Source organism: Leptonotus elevatus, chromosome 13 (genome assembly GCF_054856555.1).
Source record: "Leptonotus elevatus isolate MCC_2025b chromosome 13, RoL_Lele_1.0, whole genome shotgun sequence".
Lineage (NCBI taxonomy): Eukaryota > Metazoa > Chordata > Actinopteri > Syngnathiformes > Syngnathidae > Leptonotus > Leptonotus elevatus.
The window spans coordinates 12,226,454-12,251,622 of record NC_141251.1 but is presented as its reverse complement, the minus strand read 5'-3'; the positions used below and the strand labels follow the sequence as shown (position 1 = coordinate 12,251,622).

General features: G+C 40.3%; 4 protein-coding genes across 27 annotated transcripts in view; 3 read left to right on the top strand and 1 right to left on the bottom strand.

Annotated features, from left to right (window-relative positions):
• Positions 1-10,158, top strand: part of LOC147163862 (actin-binding LIM protein 1-like) — a 48,055-nt gene extending 37,897 nt beyond the window's left edge. For 6 of the 22 annotated variants that reach the window (XR_015096819.1, XR_015096815.1, XR_015096814.1 and 3 more), the window contains 10 exons: positions 144-263; positions 758-862; positions 1,314-1,361; positions 2,486-2,620; positions 3,939-4,018; positions 4,124-4,247; positions 4,327-4,388; positions 5,135-5,195; positions 5,946-9,622; positions 9,785-9,861. Coding sequence is in view for 2 of the 22 variants with exons in the window: in XM_086092385.1 (XP_085948511.1) it covers positions 144-263; positions 758-862; positions 1,314-1,361; positions 2,486-2,620; positions 3,939-4,018; positions 4,124-4,247; positions 4,327-4,388; positions 5,135-5,195; positions 5,946-5,953; positions 6,465-6,539; positions 9,542-9,622; positions 9,785-9,898 (1,013 nt within the window). In the remaining 20 variants the exon portion in view is untranslated. Of the gene's footprint in view, positions 1-143; positions 264-757; positions 863-1,313; positions 1,362-2,485; positions 2,621-3,923; positions 4,019-4,123; positions 4,248-4,326; positions 4,389-5,134; positions 5,196-5,852; positions 5,891-5,945; positions 9,623-9,784 lie in introns of those variants that run through there. The other 16 variants (XR_015096807.1, XR_015096809.1, XR_015096823.1 and 13 more) reach the window with 13 other exon arrangements.
• A 743-nt stretch (positions 10,159-10,901) lies between these two features.
• LOC147163861 (zinc-binding protein A33-like) lies at positions 10,902-15,227 on the top strand. Its single transcript, XM_086092406.1, has 4 exons — positions 10,902-12,364; positions 13,570-13,601; positions 13,695-13,837; positions 13,923-15,227. The coding sequence occupies exons 1-4, from the start codon at positions 12,269-12,271 to the stop codon at positions 14,477-14,479; spliced, it is 828 nt and encodes a 275-aa protein (XP_085948532.1). The 5' UTR covers positions 10,902-12,268; the 3' UTR covers positions 14,480-15,227.
• A 145-nt stretch (positions 15,228-15,372) lies between these two features.
• On the top strand, positions 15,373-21,753 carry LOC147163860 (factor VII-activating protease). 3 transcript variants are annotated; one of them, XM_086092392.1, is made up of 13 exons: positions 15,373-15,533; positions 16,053-16,185; positions 16,253-16,336; positions 16,426-16,536; positions 16,599-16,715; positions 16,801-16,911; positions 17,847-18,018; positions 18,096-18,187; positions 18,336-18,729; positions 18,810-18,952; positions 20,438-20,572; positions 20,720-20,865; positions 20,949-21,753. In XM_086092392.1, the coding sequence occupies exons 1-13, from the start codon at positions 15,474-15,476 to the stop codon at positions 21,111-21,113; spliced, it is 1,863 nt and encodes a 620-aa protein (XP_085948518.1). In that variant the 5' UTR covers positions 15,373-15,473; the 3' UTR covers positions 21,114-21,753. The 3 variants fall into 3 exon arrangements, with proteins under 3 accessions (XP_085948518.1, XP_085948517.1, XP_085948516.1); XM_086092391.1 differs by having other exon boundaries at positions 18,318-18,729; XM_086092390.1 differs by having other exon boundaries at positions 18,291-18,729.
• On the bottom strand, positions 21,482-25,046 carry LOC147163859 (tripartite motif-containing protein 14). The gene is made up of 6 exons (XM_086092405.1): positions 24,480-25,046; positions 24,304-24,399; positions 23,985-24,218; positions 23,869-23,891; positions 23,658-23,791; positions 21,482-22,507 (listed from the first exon to the last, which is right to left on the bottom strand). The coding sequence occupies exons 1-6, from the start codon at positions 25,041-25,043 to the stop codon at positions 21,909-21,911; spliced, it is 1,650 nt and encodes a 549-aa protein (XP_085948531.1). The 5' UTR covers positions 25,044-25,046; the 3' UTR covers positions 21,482-21,908.
• Positions 25,047-25,169: the final 123 nt, after the last annotated feature.

Genomic DNA, 25,169 nt, shown 5'->3' with positions numbered 1-25,169 from the left:
GTTTGTTTTATTTATTTTTCCCTTGGTTCTAATTTCTTTGCTCTTTTCAATGCCTGCAAATCTCCCTTTTCATTTCCCCCTCACTTTCTCAACCTCTATCCCCCCCACACACACAATCGACCGCAATCTCTTCCTCACCGCAGAAGCTCTGACAGGCATGCAGAAGCTCTGCTCCTCCTTGTGCAGTAACAGTGTGGGCTCCAGAAATAGTGACTCCCGCCCCACCTCCCCTTTTAGACATCACTTCCTCCCCCATAGTCAAGGTAAGCCCCCAAACAACCACCACGCCTCCCTCCACCCCTCGAAGTAAGCACATCATCTCCATTACAGTCTGGGACGCAACCTCACGCTACTCTCGTCTGTCATTTTGGACCCATAAGCATGTTTCATCACACAGATTCATGACACTAGCACTACTTCAGCATAAGCAGAGGACAAGCTCTTGGTGCTTGTTTATTTGCTGTTTGCATGCACATTACCACGCCTTTCAAATCCTAATTTTGTTATCTAAGTGTACATACAATTACTGTATTACATTGTTAGAGTCATGCAAATTACTCACAATTCATCGTAAAGCAAATAGCCATGTACATGTAACAAATAGTAATCGTCATGTGTCACTTTTCACAGAATTCATTTGTGCCGACAGACTAACAATGCCCCCATGTCCGTCCATATTATGGTGTTGCCCCATCCGCACTCTGGTTGCCCTTATGCCTCCCTGTTTACGTTCCTTTTTTGGTTCTTCTCACTGGAGGCACTGACCCGCCAAGCGGCCGGAGCTCCCCTCTCCCGCTTCGGCCCGACAGCCGGCCAGGCACCCCGCCACTCTCTCTGACCCCTAAACATTTTCACCTCCCAGGTAGGAGTCGGAGCACACCCTGTCGCTGCTCATCTATCTATCTATCTATCTATCTATCTATCTATCTATCTATCTATCTATCTATCTATCTATCTATCTATCTATCTATCTATCTATCTATCTATCTATCTATCTATCTATCTATCTATCTATCTATCTATCTATCTATCTATCTATCTATCATGTAGCTAGCTAACTAGCTAGCTAGCTAGCTATATATATAGCTATCTAGCTTGTTATCATCCTCTCTCTCTCTCTCTTTCTCTATTTGGAAGCTTGCTAGGTTGCTTTTTACCCTTTTATTTCAAACATACAGATGAGCATTAGTGTAATCTGTGGGTAAAACTATAATAATAATATAATTAATTGATGTAGTAAATGTTGGTTACATGGGCTTTACATATATACTGCTAAATGTGATTTTCATTTCTTATTTTTTGACAAATTTCAGATCAGGGCAGTAACATCTACAGGAAACCTCCCATCTACAAACAATATGGTACATATTCTTCTATTTACAGTTATCATCTGAATTGAGTGGGTCATGCGTCAAAATGTATGAAATGATGGATGTTCTGTGTTGAAACTGTTTTGTTATTGTAGAAATACTCGCTGTCAGTATGATTGCACTGTTTGAAGTCTGTCTCTGATGCACTTCTGTCTCACCTGCGTTGTGTTCGTTACAACAAATAATGTTTGGAACTTTTTCACTGGTTCCTGAGAATAACGTTAAGTAATGTTTTCAGCATGGGCAATTAAATCAAATGGAACTGTTCATTTTTAGGGATAGGAGTTAATGTTCACTACCTACACACCCAAAAAAAATTGGGATATTCAGCTTTCTAGTGAAATTTCAGATTGAACCCAAAATGCACTATAACCCTTTCAGGTTAACTCAATTTGACCTTTTCTAACCTTTTTGGATGCCCGTGTACAACTGTCCAGTGTTTCAGTACTTTTGGCACATCCAATACAATGTTTGGTTGAATTACAATTTGTATTTAAACAGTCCTCATTAGACCAAGATGGCATCTAAAAATTGATCAACAGTACCTCACCTTTGCGAGGTTTCAAACAGGATGCTCTCAGAAGGGAAGTGGCTAGAGCTAAGAGACTGTAAGAGTCACTGAAAGGTATATAAGTGGACATACCTCGTCATTTTCATGGATCATACATCTGTTGTGAAAGTTGCCATTCAGCTTCTCGTTAGATAACAGCAAGTTGTGCAAAAAGTACAGAAACATTCAAAGTTGGTCAAATGCATCCAAAAGTGTAAAAAGTGAAATTAGGGTCACCTGTAAAGATTATAATGCATTTTGAAACTTTTTGTGATTAGTGTATCTTACTTCAAAGTACCAATAACATTTCCAAAATGTTCAGTACGCTACCATATGCTGTGTACTATGCTTCGAAACATCAATGTGTCCTGATATTTTGACCACATAATCACTCCTAGTGCGCAAACACTGTCACCTACATACACGAAGCTGACTCTATGTAGCGTTTACTGACTTGCCGTGTTGAAGAAATTCTTTGCCTTGTGTAAGGCACACGCTATATGTGGTTGAGCTGGTGTCACAAACGCTGATAGATCAGTTGCCATGGTTACCAACCTATATACAGCTGCCATAGCACGCCAAAGCAAGTCGGCTGATGACATCATCAGATCTGCCACCTTCCCTGCTGCCCATGCTCGCTCTCCAGACGACAGCTCACAGAGCGAGGGTGATTGTTGGCCCTCCTCTAACGTTCGATTAGGTACAGTAGGCTCCTAATGGGCATGCTTGCACTGCAGCCATGTAGTCACCCAACTAATTCTTGTTTCCCCCTAGAGCTGCTCTAAAATCCTTAACTGCATCCTTGCTTCACTTTTAACTCATTCACTGCCATTGACGGCTATAGACGTCAAAAATTCATTGTAACTATTTCTATTAGTTTTACATTTTTTCCCACTTTTGTTAAGAAGAGTATGAAAACCTAGAAACATTTCTTTATTGTACATTTAGAACAGATATAACATTTTTGATTAATCGTGAGTTAACTTGAGAAGTCATGCGATTACAAATTTTAATCGCCTGATGCCCCTAATTTTTAATAATCTTTTGTTTTTGTAAAAAGAAAAGATTATTAAAAATTTAAAAACATAATTAAAATGATAAAAAAGAAGAAATTATTAAAAATTTAAAAACATTAAAATATTTTTTTAAAGATTATTAAAATTAATACATCATTAAAAAAAATTAAGAACATATTTAAAATTAAACATGTTTTTTATTTTTTTAAGAAAAAAAGAAAAGATTATAAAAAATTAGGGGCGTCAGGCGATTAAATTTTTTTATCGTAATGAATCGCATAACTTTACTAGTTAACTCACGATTAATCAAAAATTTTGTCTGTTCTAAATGTACAATAATTTTTTTTCTAGGTTTTCATTTAAAAAAAAAAAGTTGACCTAATAGAAATAGTTAAAATTAATTTTTGACGTTTATAGCCGTCAATGGCAGCGAATGAGTTAAGCACTCTTGGAATCTGGCATATTTCTTATGTTACGCTCGCTCACAAAAAGCTTTGTTCCTTTTGCTACCATGTTGTTGTTTTTATGCTTAAGCTAGCATTGGTTTCACTTTTTATGTTAAGATATGTACAGAATAACGCCACAAATGGCTTAGACAGAGATAACTGAGACTGACTTCAAACTGACATTTGTCCATGTGTCTTACATCTGTGCTGTTCTGTGTAGTAGACGTGCCAGGGGTTACATGATTGAAGCCACCAAAGTCAACATCACATCATGGCAGCATACCCAAAAGATTGCAAAAAAAAAGTCCCCTATTTGTATGTCTTGTCAACTCTGTCTCACATTTGTGTTCCTTTTTATACCCCATACTTCTTAGTTTGTTGAATAACTCACAGTTAGTGGAAATTCACCCTCTCTTTCTGTTATTTATAACTGTTTTTCGTATATCAGTTGCACTATCCAAATACATGTGCATCATGATATCCTCCCGCAGGATGTGGATGTACTTGGAAAGTTATTGTGTTTTTTTGGGTCTGTATTTGGATCCCCCAGGTACAGAGGGAAGAAGACGATCCAGAGAAGAAGAGGAGGAAGATGCCTTGAAAAGAAAGCAGCTTCAGGAAGAACATCTCAACAAGGTTAATCAGATGAGGAAAAACATAGCAAGTGTAGCTATACATGCTTTGTATCCATAATCGTCTCGTTCGGAATGGTACCTGACTGGAAAGTGTGTTTGTACTTAGATTCAGTCAGGTTTGGGCAAGCTAATTCTCAGGGAGGAGATGGAAAAAGAGCAGATTCGGGAACGCCACGCAAGGAGTGTCTCTGCTCAGCGCTATGACGGCAAGCAGGATAACGGGGATGCAGGTAAAGAGTTAGAACCACTCAATCCAGTAAATTATGATTTGATATGATGTCTAGATAAATGTTTGCGTGCAACTTTCAGATCCAACTTCTCCAACTAGAACAAACTCTTTGCCTGGATATGGGAGGAACGGCCTTCACCGGGTGAGACCAAAGCAGTCGTCTTGTAAATCCAGCAAGAAATGTTTTGTCTGAAAAATACTTAATCTTACATAGCTATATTTGCAAAATAAAAAAACACTGTATTGGTGTTTATTTATGGTTACTAGGGCTGTTTGATAATCGATACCACTTTTTTTCAGACTGATAGCAGTACGAATACTCAATCCTGAGTAGTCACTAATACCAAGTACCGATACCACCTCCCCACCCCAAAAAAAAAAAAAAGGCAGACAATTTTAAAGAAAGTCCCCATATAGCGGTATCCCAACATAACAGCAAATTCCACCTGTTTTTGTCCATCAGGTAACAGCCAATTATGGATCACCTGTTTTCTAAGTTTGGCCACGTGACGTTCACAAGCAGATCTGTGATTGGTTGTTACCTGAGTCCTGAGCAACTGCCATGTCATTTTCATGTGACAGCAAGTGGCAAAATGGCCGCCTCCTGAGATAGATTAAAACTATATAAAACAAATGCCATATTAATCAGAATGCCACGTTTAGTCTGGCGAAGGCGCAAAGAACACATTGCTGTAAAGAACGTTTATGAGTTGACTTCTCCTTTAAAAGTGCATGAAATTAATGGCAATTTTCTATTCTTTTAGTTTCTAATTTCTGTTTTGTAATTCTTGATCGTAAAACGGCCACAAGAGGGTGCGTCGCGAGTACCAATATCTTAGTTTATACAGTATGTAAAACAAAACTAAACAATGTTCCTTCGTCCCGCAGCCCCAGTCAACGGATTTCACACAGTACAACTGCTATGGTGACATGTGTGGAGGAGGCAGAGGTGAGCTGCTACCGAAACATGTTGAACAAGCAAATTTCTCAAGAACACTTTGTGTAGTAAAATATTCAGAAATTGCTTTGCTCCGTGTAGCATACATGAATTTGCCGTGCATTTTAAAACATCTGCTTAACTCATTCACTGCCATTGACGACAATAGACGTCAAAAATTCATTTGAACTATTTCTATTAATTTCACATTTTTTCCCCACTTTTGTTAACAAGAGTATGAAAACCTAGGGAAAAAAATTACATTTAGAACAGATATAAAATTTGTGATTAATCGTGAGTTAACTAGTAAAGTCATGCGATTAATTACGAAAAAAATTAATCGCCTGACATCCCTAATTTTTAATCATCTTTTCTTTTTTCTTTAAAAATGATAAATGATTTAAAAATAATAATAATCGCCTGACGTCCCTAATTTTTAATAATCTTTTCTTTTCAGGCGATTAATCTCGTAATTAATCGCATGACTTCACTAGTTAACTCACAATTAATCACACATTTTATATCTGTTCTAAATGTATAATAAAAAAATTCTAGGTTTTCATACTCTTGTTTACAAAAATGGGAAAAAATGTTAAACTAATGAATTTTTGACGTCTATAGCCGTCAATGGCAGTGAATGAGTTAATGGTACCCTCAATGTGTCATCAGAAACCCAAGTGCTATAGCTAGTAGCCTGACAGGAGATATGACAGCCAAACCATTAACTGTGAGTCTCATTTTCTGTCCCATTTTGTCCTGCAGAATTTCAGGTATGTCCCCCATCTGCTTTTTCACATGGCATGCTTCCTCACCTCGCATCAAACGTGCTTGCAGTAGGCATCTTGCCCAGAATGCACACTATCCACTTTGTGCTACATGCTTGCATTGTCGTTGAACACATTGTCGTATGTCATCTCGATGTCACCTACAGGGCATGCAGTCATTTGAAATGCACTGCCCAGTAGCTGAGCAACTGTACTCTGCGTGCAAAAGTGCAAGCACCACCTCATGTGTTGTTTTGTTTGTCTGTATACCGATGTCATGACCCGAGCTAAATGCTCGATTTTAGACATCTTTTTTTCAAATTTCACATCAGCGACAAAAAAAACCATACAATTGAACAACTGCCCATCTTGAAAAGTAGGATCCTCAGTGATAGTCAAGCTCCTTGTTCCATCCAGTGAAAAGTGTGCCCACCGTCATAAAACGACAACATACTCATGCCATTAACCCTGCAGTCCCCTCCCATTATATTATATTTGTGTATGTTCTATTCTTTAGCACATTAAGGATGGCCGTGCAGCACTTGCAAGGATGGACAGGGGAGTATCTATGCCTAATATGTTGGAGCCCAAAGCAAGTATCTTCTCCTTTTTGTACTGATGGCAACAATGTGAACTACACTGTATGGACAAAAGTATTAAGACACCCCTCCTTGTCAGTTGCCTAGGGCTTGGCCTTGACTTCTAAATATCCTCCTGAAACTTAATAGTGATCCTCATTAGTCTTGGAAATATTGTCTAAAACATTTGGAATGACCTGAAATAAAGAAAAAAAAACTTTCTTATGGACTTGTATATTTTAGAGACCTTTTAAAAACTGGTGTGCCACCATGTTAACATGGTCCACAGTGCATTCTTGGCTAATATGTCCCTACATTACCCTGCTTTGGTAGTTCAAATAGACCAGCAGTTTTAGATATGCAGATGATAAAATGTGAAAATGATATGAATGGATGATAATTAAAATAAAATAAAACAAGTCTTCATTTGAGGACGAAAGATGAAAAGGGAACAGGAACCAACTCCAAATGACTGTATTTTCATTCGGCAATACATTATCAACCCATAATGCATTTCATTCAATAAAAATAGCATCACCAAGTTTAACGATTTCATTTAAATCACAAAAATTTCAGGTCTGGCGGGACACACCTTTCCAATGATTTTACTGTTACAAATAGAAGAGAATCTGAGGATGTCTGCACAATTCAAGGAACATAAATGCATACTTGGATGTGTTTGGTGTGGAAGAAGAAGCCCATCAAACACCCTGCGGAAGAACCAGAGCAGAAATGACGTAACAGCCAGGCAGCCCTAAAAGTGTTCTTCCAAATGAATGGAAAACAACAAAAAACGCTATACACTCCAAAATCATGTGCAGTTCCAAGCTTTAATTGCCAGGGGTCCCAATACTTCTGTTCATATATTGTATACGTTAAAAAATGTACAGCGAGCCTACATTAACAATAATTACAAGCAAAAGTTGCAGTTATCTCATAAACAAAATATTTAGACATAATGCAATGAGGTTTGTTTAAAGATACAACAGTGGTTGGAGGTACTGAACCCCACCAGTTTCCTATGTGCATTCACTGAATCCTTCTTTATTGAAAAATAAAATGATTTCTTTTTTTTCAAGACATAGGTAGGCCCATAGGGTTTACCAAGGAAAGCAGCCTTTTCATTGAAACTGGCTCTCTTCACCTTCAATTCAGAAAGAACAATTCTTATATTCCTCATCTCCATGCAGGTGAAGGAAGTGTTCCTTTAATTTTGCTCAATAGCTAGTTGTGCTGGACTAGAATTGCTCAACTTGGCATTGCAAATCATGCAATTAGGATGCTGACGCCCATCACTCAACTCTATAATTATAGAGCACTTTAAAACAACCACCGCTGTTTTCTTAAGATGGAACCCAGAGGCAGCAGATACAATGAAAACAGCTGAGGCCTCAGAATCAAACCCTGTGGAACACCAGATGTTCAGTTATATATGTGAATTCATATTGCACATATTCGTTTGTTTTTTGCCCGGCACAGTTAGTATGAAGGGATTACAATAATAAATAAATGATACGATGTACTATTACAACACCCACAATTCGACTACTGAGCGCATCAAATTCCCTCTATCACAGTTGGGCCAAGCAATATCGCGTGATCAGCCAATCGTATCATCACAAATCATTTACAGTAGGTGTGTATCCTAGCTGAACCCGAAACTGACTCACCGAATCCCTGACGTTTGATCGAACCCAGGTTAAGAACCACTGAGATAGAAACATAGAATGGAAGTCATTTACTGTATGTTCCTGTATAGCTAACATCCAAGCTAACAGCTAAGTTTGAGAAGTTCCACATTTAGCATGCTGCTTCAGGAGCTGCGGTCACTCTAACAGTAGTGCTTAGCATGCCGGCTTCTTCATGTTCATCTGCACATAGCTTTGATTTCTGGTGGCTGGATACTGTATGTGCCATACAGTGAAAAACCAACGCCTAAAATCCCATTTAAAGCACTCATATCATTAAATACTGTAGAGGATAATGTACTGTATACGGGGCCTATCAGAAAAGTTGTAGGTATCACAAAAAAAAAATTCCCCTCCTAACAAGACACTCTTGATGCCTTCATTCCCCGCATCATCATCATCGTGGTCATGTGGATATCATCCACGTCTTCAAATCGGGTGAAGATCATTCTGGAAAGAAGGACAAATAACACAGAGCTAGGTCGGTTAGTAGTGAGGTTGCTCCAGCACGCCGATGATCTCCTTGGCAAGGAATTGTCAGATGCTCAGGCCACTGGGAGCAGGTGTGTTGACATGGTAAAGCAGCCACAAGTTTTCCTGGAGGCCACAAGTCTTGCCAAGAACTCAAGTGGGCCATGCATTCCGCAGACACGAAAGAATGTGATCAACATGACTTTGGACTTGGGCTGCCTTTCTTTCTTCAGACTCGACCATTTTGGATTCTTCCACTGAAGACTGTAACGTTTGGTCGTAATCGGAAGATTGACGTTGAGTTTGAAATCATTTTTGGGGGTGACGAGTCCTGGAACATATCTGACACACCTCGCAAGGGAGCCCACCCTACTGAGTAGATATGGGTTGGCCAGAGAATTTGCTCAAATGCAAGCACGCTGCTTATCAATCACATCGCCGCAATTTTGATTTGCCGCTTTCTTCTCATACATGTGAAACGAGTTAATCAGGTCGGATTTGAGTTTTCCAGGGTGATCATTCACATGTGGTTTACTTGGCCAGCATTACTGATGTTGGTTTTGTTTGTGTTCGGCCTCAAAATAGCGCCCTTACGCAACTGTGTCTACTCGTTCTTTCTCTATCTATTGCACATTAGCGTATGCACGCCATAGCACCCGACCAGAATTTCCCCACCAAACTAAATGTCCCTGTCAGTCAGCCTCCTGTCACATACCTGTTCTCCTGCCCAGTCTTCCCTCTGTCACAATTACAATCACATTTGCATACAGTTATGACTATTTAGTCCGCTAAAGATGCTAATACTTAAGCAACTTGGGTGTGTGACCCCGTGCACTGATGAGTGTCTCCCTCTCAAGGTGTATCCCTATGAAATGCTCATGATAACCAGTAGAGGGAGAGCTAAACTGCCCAGGGATGTGGACAGAACCAGACTGGAGGTATCAGTGTTTGTCCGCCATTGATGCAATAGCATGTTACACAAATAGAGCTTTAGCAAGAATGTGGCGTGTTCATTGCTTCTCATCATTTTTCTAGAGATCATTTTAATGGCTTTGGTGCTAACCCCCTCCTCCCCTCCTTTGTTGTCTCCCCCTTTTTAGCGCCACTTAGCACCTGAAACGTTCTTTGACATCTTTGGAATGGAGATCCAGGAGTTTGACAGGCTTCCCCTGTGGAAACGCAACGACATGAAAAAGAAGGCCAAGCTTTTCTAACGCTCACTGCAGCATGTATCAACACACATGAACATTCAAACAGACTATTGACTACACAAATAATCTAGGCTAGGCTTTGGTTTGTTCCCTTATTTTTTTTTTCTACCTTCTGACATATGAACTCTTTTTGCTCCGACACTTCCTGGGACTGTGAGCTGAATGGTGCAACTCATTAGATTGGAACAGAAAACCCGTAATCCAGAATCGTTTTCATGTTCAAAAATGACAAAGAATGATGATAAATAGGACCATGATATTTGTATTGATGGCGCTTGTTTTGTTCTTGCATTGCTTTCTTCCTTTTGATGCTCGTTGCTTCCTGCTATTTGTTGCTGTTGACTCCTGTGGAACTTTGTAAGTGCAGTTGAACCTTATGACGCCACAGAATGTCCGCGCTTGTAGCCTGAACATACGTCTGCTTTCATTTGCTTGGACCAAAAGAAGAATTTGATCCAAAAGTTGCATCAATTGGCTCAGTGAGTCTTTGAATAATAGAAGTCGTTAAAAAAAAGAAGATGAAAGAAACACTGGGAAAAACAGTCTACTGACTCGCTGAAACGGTTTTGCTGCTGATCCAAGCTTCTACACTCTTCCTTCATCTAAAGACTCCTGGACATGCCAGCTTTCATTACATCCTTACAAAAAAGAAAATGGCACCCCTCTCAGGCTCTCTGAAACATGCCCTTTACATGTATTGGAAATATAAATCTATTTTATTGCCATACCCAATATAAATACAATAAGAGATCATTAAATAATACACCTAATGTAAGCAAGCCTGTGTTTGAAAGTATTGTTTTATACAGTGAATAAAAAAAAAAACACACTGCCGATTGTTGTATTGAAAACAAAGCCAATAAAGCTTTAAATCACCACCAACCACAAGATCCGCAGCTATAGCAAAGCTACTCGCTGCCTCTTTTCTGTGGACTTCGGGTTTCTGCATCAAGCACACGTACACTGGGTAGGAGGGTTGTCTGCGGACTAGATGACTTATGGGGCCAATCGGGAACGCCACACATACACATTTATTATTTGGAGTCTTTCGTTTTTAAAATATAGCTTTGTTTAAATGATTTAGTGGTGCAAGTGTCTGATCAATTGACAAAAGAATAAGGTAAAAGTAGCTTTTGTCAGTCAGTAGTTAGGTTTAGATGTTTATACAGGAAGGTGAGTCACAAAAGTTCAAGGCTTAAAATTATAATAGACATCAAGATATCATACCACTTGTTAAAGGGGAAGTCAACCCAAGAATTTCTTGACAATAATATGATCTATGCAGCCCCACAAGTCTAAATACGGTATTTTGGTTAATATTGCATTGGAGGAATATGAGTTAAGCAGCAAAATCCAGCAGGTTTTATCAGTATCAGAAGGCAGCCATTTTGTGTGAAAATGACATCACAGTTTTTATCAGTATCAGAAAGCAGCCATTTTGTGTGAAAATGACACCACAGTCACTCAGGTGAGCAACTGTGATGTCATCTTCAGTTGACAGCAAATGGCAAAATGGCCGCCCCCTGAGATGGAAAAAAGGCTGGATTTTGCACATAACTCATATTCTACACTTGTAATATTAATCAGAATGTCATGTTTAGACTAGTGAGGTCACATATAACATATTATTGCCAAGAAATGTTTACGATTGACTTTAATGACATTATACAATCGATTACGTTTCCACATACATACTCTTAACAGTGGCAAACAAACGCTTAAGGCCTCAAATGAACTGCTTATTCATCCAATTGAGGATATCACATGTTCAATATTGACACCATTCTCTGCAGGAGTTGTTAAAAAGTCATCAAGAATGTCTAAAGATGCAGAGGGAGGTGGTGAAAGACAGACAGAAGAACCTGGCCATGCAACAATCAGAAATCACTGTAAGTTCTCAAAGGGAAGAGTCCCCAGTCCTAAAAGTTATTGAAAACTTAAGAAAACAATATTATTGGGAAATTTTACATCAACCAATTTGTTTATCGCTAAACTCGAAACTGTAAAAAAAAAAAAAAAAAGTGGTTCTGAATGCAACCATGTTCAAGTCCGATTGCTCATTTACACATGAAATAACAAAGCACCGACAGCACTAACTCCATGATGTCTGCTTGCCATGCTAACCACTGTGATGTGTATTGATGACAATAAACATGTCTAACCTTAGAGAAAAGCACATATTGACAGTGATTCTCTAAATGCAGCACAATAAACTGATGAGCGCTTGTGCCTCAGAAAAAGTCCTATGTGATAAAGGAGAGCATAATAAGAAAACATCTGGAAATCCAAGCCATACTGGACAAGGACCTGAAGACCACGCTTTCGCACCTGGAGGCCGAGGAGCGTGCCGCTGTCTCGGCTCTGGGTTGGCTCATGGAGAGGAACTGGATTCTAATCCAGGAGATTGAACAGGACCTGGTTGGAATCACAGCAACTCTGGACCACGTGGACCTGCATGCTCATGCAACGGTGAATGAGCGTGGGAAATATTCATAAAGTTCAAATGATACCGGTACAGTATGTTGTGTTAGTGTATGCAGCCTATGTATAATTATTTGTATTGTATTGATGTATTTTGTCTTACTACACAGCAAAAAATTGTAGTGTTAAAATGCCAAGGTTACATTTTTGAGATTTTAACTTTAACTCCAGAAGTGTAATTTTAACATTTTCAGAGTTAAATAGTGTCCAGAGTAGTATTTTTTTTTTTTTTTACAGAGTTGATCACCTAATTTTAGATTAACTATGCAGATAAATTAAAACAGTGTAAAATCAACACTGATCAGTGTTGACTAGTGCTAAATTTCAACTACCATTAGTTATTTCAACATCATCTTAGTATCATTTATTTTTAACACTTTCAAGTGTTCTTTTAAAGGGACATTCAGTAATCCCTAGTGCCATCTAGTGGTCAAAGAACAGCATTAGAAGCACACGGGATACGCACACTACGGTGGCTCAGAGAGACCAATTTTGCAAGCCTACCACCAATTCTTATTTTGCGTAGCAAACGAGCATCTCGACTGAGCGAGCCGGAATTAGCCGGAGCAGCTAACAAGAGCAGCTAGCGGGAGGAATTAGTGAAAAATAAATAAAAAGCTAGTAAAAGCTTGCAAGAAAGAAGCAGAAAGTGACAAGCGACAAGCCCGAATCACGGGAGTTAGTGACGATCACATGCAGGCCAGGCATGCTGTGGTCGATCCATTGGGTCCGACACTCGATGCAAGCACCACTCGGGCTAACTAGATTCGCGAAGTCGTCCTTTGGGCATCCGTAGCAGGAATATGGCGGCGAAACATGGCAGCTCTAGTCGGGTGAGACTACAGCCATGTGATATAATTAGTGATTACTAGACCTGCGATTATATAAGAAAAATATACGATTTTTTTGCATACTATTGACATAAAAAGTCGTTTTTTAAAACAAATTATTATTTCACCACTAGATGGCGCCAGGGATCACTGAATACCTCTAACAATATTTAGTGTGGCCCAATATAGACACTTTTGAAGTGTTAAATTTCACTCTGTACTGTTGAATTAACACTGCCGAGTTTGCACTGTTCAGAGTGAAATTTAGTCATGTGTAGTCATTATAGCAAAGCTAAAGACATATATATATATATATATATATATAATGACTGAAAATATGCCAATTTTCTTGCTTCTTCTCAGCCCGACCACCAAGGTGAATGGGTGCTGGACAAGTATGTATCACCACCACCACCACAACTAACCTGTGATTAACATCAGCCATAATCAGACTCCACATGTTTCTATTTCTGTGCGACCTCCCCCAGAGCGCCTGATGTGCTCGATAGTTCCGAATGTTGCAGTGTGAGCTTGGACGCCGCCAAAGCTGACCAGATTGTCCGCCTCACCGACAGCATGCTTCTGCTCGTCTCCTCTCTCACTCCTACCATGAAGAATCTTATGAAAAGTTGTTAGTAAAAGTTTACCTACCATCATTTTATTTTATTTATTTTTTATTTTTTTGCTGATGTGTAACAGTACATATGTCTCTTCAGTTTGGAGTGACGTGTCGTTGGATCCAGACACAGCCCATCCCAAGTTGCTCATCTCTCCCAAAGGTGACGGTGTCACCTACACAGACACATGGCAGGAGCTTCCTGACACCCCTCTCCGCTTTGACACCACCCTTAACGTCATCAGCTTGCAAAGCTTCAGCTTCGGCTGCCATTACTGGGAGATGGACGTGACTGGTAAGACATACTGGGAGCTCGGTGTCACGTATCCCAGCATTCCGCGCAAGGGCGTCGCCGAGGACTGCTGGCTGGGTCGAGGGGATGAGTCGTGGTGCGTGGAGTTTTATGATGGGGAGTATACAGCCTGGCACCGAGGGATGCCGCATCGGCTGCTTGTCACGAAACTGTTTAGTCGAATTGGAATTTTGTGTAATTTCCCAGCCGGGTCGGTGATGTTTCTGGGTGCAGACGATATGTCACCGCTGTTTTGCTTCTGTGTGGGGAGCTTCTCCGACAGCCTCCACCTGGCCTTGTGTCCTGGCCACGACCACAATGGAACCAATGCAAAACCTATTGTGATCTGTAATGCATCATCTTAAGCTCCACTTGTTTTTACGTATCTTAATTCATTTAGACTTTAAATGGAACTTTTCAGTAAATTAGTGGCCCAAATACTGAGTGAACTAAAATGAGAGTCGGTGGTCCTGATGGTTTATCAATTGAGCTTCGCAGGAATTCTAATATTTGACAGACAGACTTAACATGTCAGCCTCAGACAAGTCGGGGAATATTTTTTTATAGCCTTCCAATCCCATTAGTGTCATATTTACAACATTTATATATAAGTGTTTAGGATGACTGCGGTCTGTTCCATTTTGATATATTCTTCCTTCTCGGAGTAACTTAATGTATTTACATTATGGACACTGCAACACAATGTCTAACATTTCTGAATGTTTAATAGTTTGATGTAACACAACCATATAATAACATCCAAAATCCTCTTGGTCCGCCCGATAGACTGGATTGTACATGACACCGCAGTGGGTGTGGGGTGAAGTGAGTTTAAATTGCAGTGTAGTTTATCTTGAGAGTCCGCCAGTGTATGTAGATCCAAAGTCTACAGTCAAACAAATAAGTTCCTTGCAAATGAACTTTTCCCCGAGGGGCACAAAATGGAGGGTGCTGGGGGCACATGCAAGATTCCATGAGGCCATAACTGCAATGTAACCCCACCCCCCCCCCCCCCCCCAAAAAAAAATCATAATAGTAATATTTCATTATCACTATAGCATGTGATTGCTTTGCAAATATTTTTGCTTGGTCCTTCATTTGCAAACTCTAAAAATAGAAATCACACTGAAAGGTTCTATTTTGTTGGTATTAAAAAGTCCATGGTTTGTTCCGCTGAATAATATTGTGTTTGTGACTGCACCTAAATCCTCAAAAATATAGAAAGCAATCAATAGCATCGACCCACAGGATGGGCAGACGAAGGCGAATCAAAGGTTAGTGTACTCACGCAAAGGTTGACAAAAGTGAGCGCGATCTGCTGCTCTCATTTGTCTGCGTGTCGCCTCATCTGCTGCCATCATGAACCTGAAGCTGCTCTTCTTTTGCCTCTTTCTTGCTGTGATCCTCATTCCCGCCGAAGTATGTATTCCCTGTTCACTACTGGTGCTTGCTTATTATAGTTTCCTATTTGCTGTTGTTATGTCTTGTCTTTGGAATAAAATGGAGCATTCACCAGCTGCTTCTCTTCAAAGCGATTCAGTGATGCCATAATAACGTTGACTAATCACAAGTGGAATTGCAACACTAATGTAATTTTCAAAGATGGAAACGTTAATAGGAACGTATGGGAACTTGCAAAAATAAACTTGGGTAATCTGCAAAATTTATGGATAATCTATTTCAGGGGGGGGGGGGTGTTACACAAGAACTTGATTATGATACGACCTGCAAATAAACAAATGTTAAATTAAATTTAAATGTGCAAATATCCCAAATATTAAAAAATGCCAGTCAATTTCATTTTTAACCATTGTAAAAAATAAAATAAAATAATTGACTTTCTCTCCTTGAATATTAACTAAAAATAAAAAAATAACCCCCCAAAAGAGACAGTCGTTCATTATGGAAATGTTTTTTAACACTGTTTCCCCCCCCCAGTTGAAACTTCACAAGCACAAAAGGCGTCATCGTCATCATGATCATGACCATGGAAATAGTTCTCATGAAATCCGAGGTCATAAACATGGAAAACATCTGAAAAGGAAAGAACGCTTTCAAGACATAATTAATGGTAAGTGATATTTCATGTTGCTAGCATGTCACAGATGCATACATTTGTATCTTGTCATGCCTTTTAGACCAATTCTTTGGAATTGTGGGAGACGACGATGACGATGATGATGACATAAGTGACTGGCTCTTTGACCTTCAAGAGCCAACGGGTGAGAAACACTAAATCAAAGACTTCTTCTTTAGGTCATTCTTTTTTTAATCTACACTGTGATACGCACTACGCCTTCCTTTTCCTCAGGCCAATGTAACCCAAATCCTTGCCAAAATAACGGCGTCTGCAAAGAAAAAGGCAGGAAAAAATTCAAATGTGACTGTCCAAAACATTTCAAGGGAAGACGCTGCGAGAGAGGTAAGAATACGCATATGGGGTTTCCAAGAAATAACCCATATAAAACATGATGAATGTTGCAGGCCCAAAATTTTGCAAGAGAGGATTATGTGGCCGTGGTGAGTGTGTGCTGACTTCTTCGTCACCTTTTTATGAGTGCAAATGCAAGCATCCCTTCCAGCCGCCACACTGTAGAATATGTGAGGAACCATTTCTCTATTCACACCAATGGCCTAACTTGATGAACATTGTTTATGGCGAGTAATGTTTACCGTTTTTCTCCAGATGCTGTTTGTGAGCCTAATCCATGCAAGAATGGTGGACAGTGCATCAAAGATGGGAACGACTTTGACTGCGAGTGTCCTTCAGGCTTCAGAGGTCATTTCTGTCACGTTGGTAAGTACCTCAACTAAATTCTGGAGTTGGTACACCTTGAACCACTTGGGGGGAAATGATGCTGTCCAAAGTGCTTTACCAAGCCTCGTACAGTATTCGCTTCTTTTTTTTTTTTTTTAGATATTGGAGTGCACATATGAAGCCGGCACATTTGCGTCGACCTATGGAAAATTTTACTTTACTTACACAGTTTATTTTTACACTTTTGGTAAGGTTTTAAGTGATGAATCCATCCATATCGGGTCTAATGTAGCAACTAGCTAGCGGTAAGCTAAGCTAACCTGTGAAGGTTCGTCTTGTGTTATGGCCGTAGGTGTGTTAAAGTAACTGTTTCTTGATGGTTTAAAATGGTTGAAATAGCAATGCTAATTTCCATTAGCCTTCCATGGTGTTTCCTATTGTATGCTAGCAGACTACTTAAATTTAAAGAGATACTTGACACATTAAGCCATTTTCAACAGTAAGAAGATGATATTTTGTCTATAATTAATGGGGTAACTTCATTATTTTTCATGAACAGTTAAAACATTTAGATATATAATAATTTTGCCTCTTGCTGTCAACTGAAGATGACATCACCTGGATACAGGTAATGACCAATCATGGCTCAGTTTGCTGGCCAAACCCAGAAAACAGGTGAGCCGTGATTGGTCATTACCTACTTCCTCAGCACAGGTGATGCCATCTTCAGTCGACAGCAAGTGGGAAAATGTGTTTTTAAAGGTATTATAGTAATTGCGCATGAAAAAATAATGAATTTATCAAATTAATTCTAGACAAAATATGATCTTTTTACTGCTGAAAATGGCTCAGTGAGTCAAGTATCTCTTTAATATTCATGGTGGAAGCTAAGGGGAAATGTCACGGCTTGTAGTCTGAGTTTTATGATACAAATGATTGAAGTGTGGGGGGGGGGGGGGTGTTATGATTCACAGGCCCAAATGACTGTTTTGATGATGATGGCGAGTCGTATCGTGGCACCGTGAGTGAGACAATTAATGGCGACGAATGCCTCTATTGGAACTCTCACTTCATCCTGCAGAAAGGAACGGATCCTTTCACCTCATTTGAGGACAGTGATGGCCTTGGCCCTCACAACTTCTGCAGGTTAACTTTTTCTCAAAGGATGCCGCTGAAAATTAAAGGAAAGGAGGGTGCTAAGTGGGATGTTTTCTATACCTCAGAAACCCAGATGGTGACTTGACACCATGGTGCTTCTTCAGAAGAGGCCAAAAGCTGCTGTGGAACTACTGTGATGTAGACGAGTGTTCTGAAGGTACGGAGACTTCAAGTCTTTGCACAAGATGTTATTTTAAGTGCACATAATTGAAAAGAGATGTTTTACTTGTGTGACTGTAAATTCTTCTGGAATCCTCCAGCTACTCCAGCGACTCCAGCTACTCCAGCTACTCCAGCTACTCCAGCGACTCCAGCTACTCCAGCTACTCCAGCTACTCCAGCTTCCCCAGCTTCCCCAGCTTCCCCAGCTTCCCCAGCTCCTCAAGCCCCTCCTGAGCCCCCTGCTCCAAAGCCCCAGCCAACAACTCCTGCCCCAACCCAAAAGCCCATCCAGCCTCCACAGCCTAGTGACCCCTCACAGGCTCCCAAACCTTCTCCAATACCGTTCAGGAATTGTGGGAAGCCTCAGCCAAAGAGAGTCATGACCCGAATTTTTGGGGGATTGAAGGTATCCCCTGGGGCATTGCCTTGGCAGGTGTCCCTGCAGGTCAGACCCAAGAAATCCACTCAGCCACACAAACACATCTGTGGAGGCGTTCTCATTGACAGTTGCTGGATACTGACAGCTGGACACTGCATGTAAGAGCATTTTTTTTGACTAGCACATGTTGCAAATAAGTTGCAAACCCTTCTGATGTCACGTTTATGTGTTTGAACAGTGAACAGGGAAATGACATGCAGGTGGTTATGGGAGGACTCTCGTTGGACACCGATGAGCCCACTGAACAGATCTTTAATGTTGAAGAGGCTATTGTGCATGAGAACTACAGGGAGACTCCAGTATCGGTTCACAATGACATCGGTAAGCATTCCAGATTACTTCCTGTGGTTTGCTATTTCCGTGTTTTTCCATGGGACCCATCGTCGGCTATTCGTGTAAAAAATGATCTATTTGTGAATTTTAACATGTATTTTTTACTTCTGCAAATTTGCTACAGTATGCCTCCAATGCTCTAGATGATGGGAAAGTAGTAGTGTAATTGGTGTAAAGGAAGTATGTTGACGTGATACATCTCGACTAGTGCTGTCACTAACACCTTTTTAAAAAATCTAGTCTCCCATCGATTATTCCATTGATTAATCGATGAATCGACCCCACCCCCCTTTTATTTATTCATTTATTTTAAAGTCAACTAAGGTTGAACGTGAGTTGAATTTAGTGGATATAAATACTCATTGTTCTTTATCTTCTTTACACATATGCACATTACACAAACACCAACAAAATTAGCCTATGCTAAGCGGTTAACAATAGCGATTGGCATTAGCCTTGTATAAACTCGAATCACTTACTTATTGTACTTTTCACGAAAATCACTTCATAGTAGTCCAACATATGAAAAATCTTGATCAAAATATTAAACGGTAAATTGAGTGCACTTATTTAGCGCTTTATCTTCATCTTATATATGTTTACCAAGCCTGATGTATTTGCTTGTCTCATTCAAACATATTGATTTGTTGAAGCTTATGCAGCATATCAACCACACGGAAAGGTTTTCATGTAACTTACTTTATGCTCCAGGATCCCTGATGTTTTTCTTTGGATCCATTCCATTTTAAATCCATAAACGTCCTGAGTGCTTGCTTATTGTAGCTTCGTACTTAATAATGCTACTAGTTAATGCTAATCGAGCTAATAGTATTGCGAAGTGAGTTCGTTTCTGCGGTCCACCAGCGTCCGTGTTTGCAAACTCCCTCGCTGAAGATCAAATAAATTCTCACCAGGAACTACTTACAGTATAACAAAATTAATCGCTAGTCAATCTGGTTGTGTTATTGCTTTAGCTAATGCTAAATCTATCTTGGTTGACAGTTCAACTGTACAGCTGTAAATAAGTCAATGCACTCACCATTCTCACATTTTTTTTAGCTCGGCCCCGGCAGCTATTGGAAGCCAGCTGTGCCGTAACGGTCCCGCATTGTAACGTTGGAAATATGCCACCAAAAAAGCTCATCTTACATTGGGTCTGACCAGTGACCGCAGAATTGGGCTAGTAGGACTACATTTCACATGATTCTTAGAAATGGAAACAGGAAGTAGTTCTAGTTGCAGTATGCCGAAAACACACCTGCTAGTGATTTAACAGTTATTTTGTTTTAATGGGTTTATCGTATGAAACGCTATGACAAACAATTGGCTTACTGACTGGACTAAAAAAATAATAATTAAAAAAGCAAACAAAGGTTTGCTGTGATGAGACCTGCATAATAATAGGACAAAACAATGGATCATAGTTTGTATTTTGCATGTAATCTGATATACCCAACACCTGCATTTGTACAGCACTGCTGCGTCTTGAAGCCACTGATGGTGTTTGTGCCAATGAGACCCAGTTTGTAAAGGCAGCCTGTCTACCTGAAGGCCCACTTGATGACGGGGAGGAATGTACCATTTCTGGATGGGGCACCACTGAGGAATGTATGTTCAATTTTTTTACAATTGAAATGATGAAACATATATTCCATTAATTTGAGTGGTTAGATGTTTCCATTGAAAGAAGTTGTAAACTTGGAATGTTACACTAATGAGCTCACTCCCATTGCTTCGTAATATTTCTATTTGCAGCCGAATATGGTTCCAACCATTTGCTGGAGGCCAACGTTCTGCTGATCAACCAAGAGAAATGCTCTGAGAGCAAAATTTACGGCTCAGTTTTGGATAATAGCATGTTCTGCGCCGGCCATCTACAAGGAGGGGTCGATGCCTGCAAGGTGAGTGAGGAGAAAGTTCACTACTAATATGAGACTATATGTGACTGTGTGTGTTGACTGTTTGAGGACATTTGTTGTTTCAGGGCGACTCTGGAGGACCGCTGACTTGTGAGCGCAACAACACCCATGTTATTTATGGTTTGGTGAGCTGGGGAGACCAATGCGGGAAGAAGAATAAGCCGGGGGTGTACTCACGGGTCACTCACTTCCTGGACTGGATCAAATCAAAGACTCAAGCATCATCTTAATAAGAAGCATCTTCTGTGCTACTGCCTCCAGTCGAAACTTGAACCTCACTCATTATGAGTCGGGCTCTCGTGTTTGTGCAGTTGACTTAGTTTTGACTGTGAACGTAAATAGACAGTATATAACCCAGTCATGTACTTATAAGGATAACATCTAGAAATGTTCTGCACGTTTGGTAATGATGTGACGCTAATGATGATGATAATGATTATCAATGACATAATAGCTTGGAGTCATTAATGCCCTAGAAGTTGCTTTACCTTTTTGGTTTAATTGACTGAAAATGATTTATCGAGGTAGTTTTATTCAAATGGTCCAATTTGGCTATGTCCACATATAAAATTAATGAACAAAAGGGTGAACAATCGGGCGCTATTTCTTATTTTCTTTAATATCTATGAAGGTAAACAACAATACACACAAATATGCAGTATCACACACATACTCCAATTTGATTGGATACATTTTCCCTGCAGGTCGCCCCTGCAAGGTAAACTGACATGTGACACCAAAGGAACGAATGACCTTGGTGCTGTGCTGTGTTGAGGGTTATGCAGTGAAAAGAACAAGCAATGCACGGGTCATTAACTCTGTGAACTGTAGTTTGACCCAGAAATAAATGGATTAAATATTTACACTGTATTGTGGTATCAGTGACTGACTCCAATCATGTCAAATAGTAAAATACAACACACAAATGTAATGTAATGCTCATTTCAGCATGATATAAGATTTGTCAACATCTAACGTTTAACATCACTTATATACCATAATATGACAAATTAGGAAATCATTTGTCACTTGTCATTTGTCAGTGTGTTGACACTCCAATCCCATGGGTCCTTAATCCAAAACATGGTCAGAGCATGCCTGTTCAGTCCATTCACATCAATGCAAGGGTTGAACATTGGAAAAAGGGGCTCTTTGCACTCCACACAAAAAGAGTGAAGCAGGGTCATGGTGTCTGCATTGTAGAACGACAGCTCCCCCTTCGGGAGATTTGCCAGTATGCCCAACTTTCTGACTTTCTTTCCAACTTGCAGTTGTTTCTCCTGGGTGTTATGGCACGCCATGTACTGTCCCTCATTGTGGTATATGCACCAGGAAGTCTTATTCACACCCGGTCCGGAAGGCCTCAGACTTGGACCAACATTTCCAGTGACTGGACCGGTGGTCACACCGATCAGCCAGTATGGTTTGTCCTGTACGATGACTTCCCAGTAATGTCGGCCAGTAATGAAACTCTTCTGAGCCAAGACACTGTATTGGGAATCATACGGTTGAGTGGTTGGAGCCCCACTGTCGGGTTGCACTCCCCAGCACACTTGTCTCCCATCCTGGGATATCTCCAGCACAGGGTGCGCTGTTTTCAAGTCGAGAGCAGGACAACTTAGATCTGAAATGACATGTTATTATCCAGAACACTATTATCAGGAAAATAAGTTGATTTTAGAATTCTATCAAATACAGTCTTCATCGTTTTCTTTTAACTTGTCCCATTAAGGGTTGCCGCGGTGTGTCATTCTTTTCTATCGATGCCTATCTTCTGCATCCTTCTCTCAAATACCAACTACCCTCATGGCTTCCTCTGGCTCTCTTGCCTAAAAGCTCCATCTTCAATATCCTACTAACAGTATAATATTTTTCTCCTATAATATAATATAAATAAACTGAATGGAAACGCCAGAAAATCGAAAAAAGGCCCAAAATTAGCACCCCAAAAAGTTTTTACGCTTGGAGAGGGTGGTTTTTGAAGCGTATCGAAAAAAAGGAAAATGCGCATTTTGGCGATGAAAAATGGTTTTGCGAATAAGCGACAAGACCGGATATACATCGCACATGTTGACCGAAACTACGTCACACGCACGTTTGTAGTCACAATAAATGGCGGATGATAAAGTAAGATATGTTTGGGGAGACGAAGAAACGCAATCCTTTTTATTATTAATTAAATAAATAAAACATTAATGCAATTTTAGATGGCTTTATCAACATTAGCTCTCAATGTAACGACACACTTCACTTACATGCGGGAGGGAAGCCAAAAAGACAAACTACTTCCGTTCAGTCCGTCAAAACCATCATTCCCACCTGGAACTCCCCATTGTCCCAAAGTTCCGTCACTAAACGTCATCTTGTCACACAAATTCGCAAAAGAAAAGAGGATGGAAGGGCTCCGGGTGGCGAACTTTTTACGGTCACTTGCGTTCGGTGCAGTTTGGCCTGAGTTCGCTTCACGCTGGATGCTGAAATACGAACTTGCCAATTCAAATTAAAAGTAGAATACTATAGCAGGACCCTAATAATCATAAGCATGATTCAAAATGGATGTATGTACTATATTATTAAACGCTCAACTTTGTATTTACACTTAAAAGACTGTTATTGATGTAGAAATAACACTGCCTGTACAGTTTGAATCGTGAATAAATAAACTTACGTTATTTACTACGGGCAAAACATTTTGAACCTGAAACAACCCCGAAGTTGCCTAGCATCACAGAACCGATTTTAGAGGATCCACTGTAAAAGATAATTTTACTTACAGGACCACATTCGAGGAAAATGCTGCGACAGAGCCACTGACAGGTCATCTACCAGCTTCTCTACTGTTCTCATCTTGTCAGGCTCACACAACTCTCTGTCTATTTGCTGAATGGGCGACAACTTTGGAGGGTCACTACAATTAAAGAGGAATACAATCAGATGTCGAAACAAATATTAATCAATGATGACATGAATGAGAAATAGACTCACCACAGATTCTGTGCGGTAATTTGCTGTAAAAAGACAATAAGGCCAGCTTATGAAGTTGAATTATGGCCACAACATTGGAAGAAAAGTTTGATGTGATCCACAATGTCACACCCTACCTGTATGAAGTTCAAGTCATGTGTTTCTTGTAAGAGTAATTTACTAGAAACTCTGAGGTCGTCTATCTCCTTGATGCGAGCCTCCACGATTGCTCTCTGCGTTTCCAGCCACTCGCTCAAGCATTCCTCTTCTGCATCGATGATCTGCATCATCAGACGCTCGTCGCCATCCAGCACAACTCGGATCCTGTTGTACTTATCTGAGATTCTCTCTTTGAAATCCGCTGCAGACATCTGAAAATTATTTATTAAAAAAGAATCATCTGACAAACTAAAATATCAATTTAAAAAAAAGATTGGTATTTTACAATGACTGTACCACTGTTTGAGTGTACATGAACTCCAAGTCCTTAATAGCGTTCTCTGCTTCACATCTCATCTGTAGCAGTTGTTTCACAGTTGTCTCCAACATACTCTAAAAACAGCATATACAAAAAGTCATCATTTGAATGGAATCCTGGCATAGAAATACACCATGGCAAACACATGAATGACCTTTAAGTCGGTACAGGCTTCATGTAGCTGGGCAGCTCTGTGATTCTTGTGTGCACCAACCAGGACGCACAAACAGCAAACGGGGACTCTATCCTCCAAGCAAAAGAGCTTAAGCTCATCACGGTGCTCCTTGCATTTTAAAGACAGCAGATCCTGTGTCAGCTCCACTACCGTGTGATCCCTCAGTGCAGATCTTTGCTGGTGCAACAAGGCATGAGCTTGGCACAGAGAGGCGTCACAGGTCAGGCAGGTTCTAATAGCTTCTGATGGCGTCTCTATGCAGTGGTCACAGCGAATAGTTGATGAAGATTTGGTTTCTGTCTGGAGCACCGGCGTTGATGATTTGATAATGAAGTCCTTCACTTTGCTTTGGAGGCTTCCATCTATCTCCAGGGTGAGGTTGGATGGCAGCAGGATCTGACACTCAGGGCAGAAAAGAGGACCATCCTCACAGACTGCTTGGATGCAGGTCAGACAGAAGTTATGTCTGCATGGGAGTTTCACAGGATCCGTGAATACATCCTGGCAGGCAGGGCACTTTAGAGTTTCTTCGACAGATCCCATAGCGCTGCTTGGACCTGTTATGGTGGCTCAAAGAGAATGCCCTGTGCTGTTTGTCCTGCTCATGAATGTTTCACAGGCCTCTTTCTGCACGCACAGCCAATCACGTGCTTCAGTATCACCTTACTA

Bases quoted from the DNA above. Each gene is read 5' to 3' on its own strand.
- LOC147163860 (XM_086092390.1), top strand. From the start codon at position 15,474: ATGAACCTGAAGCTGCTCTTCTTTTGCCTCTTTCTTGCTGTGATCCTC. The intron at 16,337-16,425 runs GTGAGAAACACT...CCTTTTCCTCAG, and splicing joins TGACCTTCAAGAGCCAACGG to GCCAATGTAACCCAAATCCT. The intron at 16,912-17,846 runs GTAAGTACCTCA...TATGATTCACAG, and splicing joins AGGTCATTTCTGTCACGTTG to GCCCAAATGACTGTTTTGAT.
- LOC147163859 (XM_086092405.1), bottom strand. From the start codon at position 25,043: ATGGGATCTGTCGAAGAAACTCTAAAGTGCCCTGCCTGCCAGGATGTA. The intron at 23,792-23,868 runs GTGAGTCTATTT...CTTTAATTGTAG, and splicing joins ATTACCGCACAGAATCTGTG to TGACCCTCCAAAGTTGTCGC. The intron at 22,508-23,657 runs GTAAGTAAAATT...ATGTCATTTCAG, and splicing joins TTTTCCTCGAATGTGGTCCT to ATCTAAGTTGTCCTGCTCTC.
- LOC147163861 (XM_086092406.1), top strand. From the start codon at position 12,269: ATGGAGAGGAACTGGATTCTAATCCAGGAGATTGAACAGGACCTGGTT. The intron at 12,365-13,569 runs GTGAATGAGCGT...GCTTCTTCTCAG, and splicing joins ACCTGCATGCTCATGCAACG to CCCGACCACCAAGGTGAATG. The intron at 13,838-13,922 runs GTTAGTAAAAGT...ATGTCTCTTCAG, and splicing joins GAAGAATCTTATGAAAAGTT to TTTGGAGTGACGTGTCGTTG.